At 45.7% G+C, this 4649-nt stretch overlaps 1 protein-coding gene across 1 annotated transcript in view; it reads left to right on the top strand.

Moving 5' to 3' along the window:
- The window catches only part of Pmar_PMAR028391 (conserved hypothetical protein), a gene marked incomplete at both ends in the record, with an annotated part of 5435 nt that extends 1951 nt beyond the window's left edge, over positions 1–3484 (top strand). Inside the window, 9 exons of the mRNA XM_002764821.1 lie at positions 149–217; positions 974–1063; positions 1357–1421; positions 1959–2022; positions 2591–2754; positions 2805–2864; positions 2947–3083; positions 3136–3237; positions 3295–3484. Of these exons, the coding sequence (XP_002764867.1) occupies positions 149–217; positions 974–1063; positions 1357–1421; positions 1959–2022; positions 2591–2754; positions 2805–2864; positions 2947–3083; positions 3136–3237; positions 3295–3484 (941 nt within the window). The remainder of the gene's footprint in view (positions 1–148; positions 218–973; positions 1064–1356; positions 1422–1958; positions 2023–2590; positions 2755–2804; positions 2865–2946; positions 3084–3135; positions 3238–3294) is intronic.
- Between the last annotated feature and the right edge of the window lie 1165 nt (positions 3485–4649).

The raw sequence follows: 4649 nt of genomic DNA, 5'->3' as shown, positions 1-4649 counted from the left end.
GGAGTTTCCTCACTTGTTATACACGAAAATTCCAGTAAAATCTATGAGAAATTTCCTCAAAATTTCAATGTTGTCACTAACACGTGTATTTGAACATGTGCATATTTTCACAGTCTCTATGGCGATTGGTTGGATGTGTTGTGGTCAGGTGTGGGTAATTGGCCTCAGAATTCTGGAGTGTATGAATCGTTGTTGTTGAACGATTATGATAACTTAAGTGAGTCTGAGGAGATACTTCTGTTGAGTGTCGTGATGTATATGATCGTAATCTGCTTGGAAAAATACACAATACAAGCAGTTTTCATGTATGTTTCTGTATTTTCCTTTTTTGTATTTTTTTTGTATTTTTTGCATTTTTTTGCATTTTTTCGTATTTTTTGTTATTTTTTGTATTTTTACTTTATATGGTTGATTGCAGTTTCATTCGTTTTACGTCAAATGGCGTAGTACTCTATGAAAAAAGGCGATATTTGCGCTATGCAGTAGTCGTGAAATATAATTTTTGCTAGTGTTTTCCATATCACTAGGGTGAAACCCCACTGTATTCGGTATAATATTTTAGTATTGGCATCGTATTTTTGTATTTACTTTACATCATATTTTTCAGTGCAGAAGTTCAGCTTCATATTTGTGGTAGAAATTCATTCGTGTAGTGGCTGTATTCGGCCAGTATGAAAAATATGCGCGTGGTCAACTACATGTGATGGCGGCAATATGAAAAAAATTCTGAGGAAATTCTCACTGGTGTCTATACACTTTTACGCAGATTTGTATATAGACTCGTATGACTAGTGAGGAAACGAACATATATTCTTCCAACACTAGGGTTTCACCCAAGTGATATAAAAAACACACTAGTGAAAAACATATTTCACGACTAGTGCATATCACCGCGAATATCGCGTTTTTCACCGAGTTTTACCACGCCACTTCGCGTAAAACGAGTTCTGAAACTGCACTGTATTCGATTCAGATCACGACGTCGTATCGGGCGCACATGCTGGTCAGGAAAAAGCGATGGAACTCAACTTGGAGACGGCTCTCGCTGATGGCCCTGGTGTAAGTAGGAAATCTTGCTATCTTGCATTTCCTCAACGCAGATGCGCTCTGGAGGATGTCAGTCGTCATACAATAGCAGTTATTCGAGTGGCTCGTTGTGGCAGAGTACAACGCCTTTGGAGAGAGGTTGGTGGACAGACGGATTTTGGCTATGTGTCGTTTCGCGCCGTAGTGAAATAACATTTTCGTCTACTTTAGTATTGAAGACGTGTTGTTTGAATTTTAAATTAATTTGATTTTTTGAAACTTTTTGTATATTTTCGAAGTACCTATTGTGTGGTATATTAATCTACTTAGATGTCTACTGCGGTGCTGTTGGAGTGAGTCCGTTGCGTCCTGAGGAGGCAGGGGACAGATATTGGGTGAGAGCAGCGATAGGGCTCGTCTGGTTCTAGTGTTGGAAAGAAAGTTGGTTTTCCTCAGCTGAGCTCAGCGGGAGTTTCCTCATCATCAATGAGCCAATGGTCGTAGATTAACTCGTTGATTATTGCTGCCTCGACGAGGCAGCGCCTTTAATGAGTCGTTAATTATAGTAGTTCGTATATGAATTGAGGTAGAAATATACGGGAAGTAATAAGAATTTGTGAAAATTTCCTTCCAGAAGTTTCATATTGTCACCAACACGTGTAGTTGGCTATGTGCATATTTTCCCCCTTCTAATTTTTGTTCAGCGGAGTTGTTATTATTCAGATTTTTTCGTCGTTAAGCGTTAGTGCTCCCGTGAAAATTTCCTCCCAGAAGTTTCATATTGTCACCAACACGTGTAGTTGGCTATGTGCATATTTTTCCCCTCCTAATTTTTGTTCAGCGGAGTTGTTATTATTCAGATTTCTTCGTCGTTGAGCGTTAGTGTTCCCAAATCTTCGTTTTTTCACGATTTGAATAATCGTTTGGTTCAGGGTAGCCCCGGATGGAAGCCCAATGGTCTTTATTCTCAAGTTCCGGACACGCCCTTGTCGTCGAGTGGAGGGCTACATAATAGCAGAAAATTTCCGGCTGCGGTGACGCTCTCTCCGGAGGCGGCTAGGGTGTGGACTCCCAGTACAGTTGATAGTACGTATCTATCACCTCAAAGTAAGTCGTGGTTCGAGCGAGTGTTGATAATGATGGGAATGTGTTGGTGACGGTATGAAAATTCTGGAGAAAATTTGAGAAAAAATCTTGATTGTTTTCATGCACTTCTACCTGTATTCGTATATGAACTCTCATAATCAGTAAGGAAATTTCTGAGGTCAGCTTAGGAAAGCAGAGGTATATTCCTCCAACACTGGGCAGCGAAATCTTGTTCTGATTGCTAGTATATTGGATCCTTTGCTGTGCGGGAGTGCTTGATGGGGAGAAGTGTTTTCAAGTCCCTTGGGGAAATACGATCAAATTGTAGTAGAGGTGTAGTAGGCGTCGATGCTGGAGTGTGTCAATTTGAGGTGGTCGGCCTCAGCAGCCATGGTATTAGGGTTTGGTTGGTGTCGTGATTCTAATCGGTATTAGTTGCTAATGAAGTTAATAAGACTTTTGTTTTCATTGTTGGTAGGGCCATACGATGCTAATAGGATGAGCTCGGCCTCGGCGGGGACGGCGGCTCCGTTGGTGTCGTCTTCGGAGTCCCTCCTTCCCGGCTCACCACCGGGTTGGACGGTACCGGACTTCATGAGGGAGGACCACGTTGAGGGTAGCGCTAGTAGGATGGAGATGATGGTAAGTTGGAGGGTAGATGTGTATCGAATTTGGATGTGCGTTGAGGGTAGGTGAGGAGCTCGGGAGAGGGCGAGGTCGGCTGGGAGGGGCCTTCGAGGTCGGGGATGAACGTAATTGGGTGGTCGGGCAATCGTGTATTCGATAGACGATGTGGCTGTGGTGTGGTATGACAAAATTATTGATTATTTTTAGTCGGCTGTGGAAGCTCTGATGCAGCAGGCGGCCCTGTCACTGGCAACCACTGGGGGGAATGCTGTCACCGCTGCTACTGCTGCTATGCCTGGTGGAGGCCCTTCCCATCAGCAGACCATGTTGGCTCTACTACTCAGGTGAGGAGAGGAGGAGGGTAGGACTTTGGGTGTATGTTGTGGTGGTGCTCAGTTCGACGGCTATGCGGTTGGTGGCGAACGCATCGATCAATTCGTCGGGTGCTGCCCATCAGGTTCTGTCCGGTCCTTCCCCACCGCCGCCGCCGCCGCCCCCGTGAGTGGATGGGGTCATTTCATCGATTGGAATATGCTCGGGTGGGGGCCGCTTTAGGTTGTATCCGCCACCTGGACTGGCGGCTTCCACGGCTGTTCAAGGTGGCAAGATTGGTGATGATGTGATGAGGGAAAGGGCAGTGGAGGCGTGGAGGGAAGCATCGTCGAAGGAAGAGGAAGAAGAGGAGGCTAACATTTGGGGTGGGTCTGATCGTGAGGAAATGTCGATTACCTGGCAATGGAGTTGATGACGATGCAGCGCTCATTGGGACTGTTCTCGAAGTTGTATGGTTATAGTGTAGTGGTTAGCACTGTGGGCCTTGAATCATCGGGCTCGGGTTCGAATCTTGGTGGAACCTCTGCTGCGGCTATTAATTGTAAGCTAATGTGCAGCTTCGGACTGCTCTCGGGAACTTCTCTCTGGACTGTGGGAGAGTCCTGATGCTCTATTGTGATACATCTATCGGAAAATGCCTTTTATCTTCAAAATTGTAGCAGCGGCATTGTTGTGGAGCGAGTGGTATTGGAAGCGTATAGTAGTTGGTCGTAGGTCATCGGATGAGTATTACAGCGAAGGCCGGGAAAATACGTTACGTAGCAGCAGTAGTGTTGTTGTTATTATCATTGACAATAATAACAACAACAACGCTATGCTGCTAAGTTTGACAATAGTTTATTGTCAGGGTTGAGCAGCGACAGAGCATCAGAGGGGGGTGATGGGAGGGGTCAAATCCGAGTTGCCTCTGATCGCGACAATGCTGAAGCTTCGTCGATTATCAAGGAGTGTGGTAGAAGAGGAGATGTGAGGACCTGCTGGAAGGTAGTGCTGGTCTTGCTGCGTCACGCGCCACGATATTATGGCAGTTTGCAGGTGTGGAACTATCTGATATCGACCGGTCAGTGTTTGTCTAATTGGCGGAGTCGTAGTGGTGGGGAGGGAAGGAGGAAGGCCTCGATGGACGTAGGTCCCGGGTTCGAGTCCCAGCGAGGGTACCTTTTCCGAGTTAGGCGTCCTCACCGTTGTCATCAAAATCGTCATCGGCTATGCTCTCGGGCGCCATCTTCCGTCCCAATGAAATCACTCTGGGCTGTATGACTGACGCTTTGGTCAGCAACAGGTTGGTTGAGGAGGCAGAGCAGTTGGTCGGTGATTGGAAAGAACTGGTAAGAGATCCCTCGTGGGTTCGATTCCTGGTCAGGGACCAACTCAGCTTTGAGAAATAACGTCACACAGGGTTTGTTGACAATTGGTGAAGTGACTCATGTGATGACATTTAAATGGGAAACTAGCCTCGTGGAAATTTGAAAATGAATTCCCCCCGGAAATATTATATGTTCCTGGATGATTCTCACGTCCTCCTGGTAGAGGCATTTTGGTCAGTTCACCGATACTGTCATCTATAGTACGCTCAT

Source organism: Perkinsus marinus (assembly GCF_000006405.1).
Source record: "Perkinsus marinus ATCC 50983 genomic scaffold scf_1104296976042, whole genome shotgun sequence".
NCBI lineage: Eukaryota > Perkinsozoa > Perkinsida > Perkinsidae > Perkinsus > Perkinsus marinus.
Note: the sequence above shows the minus strand (reverse complement) of the source record. Positions and strands in the feature narration are given on the sequence as shown.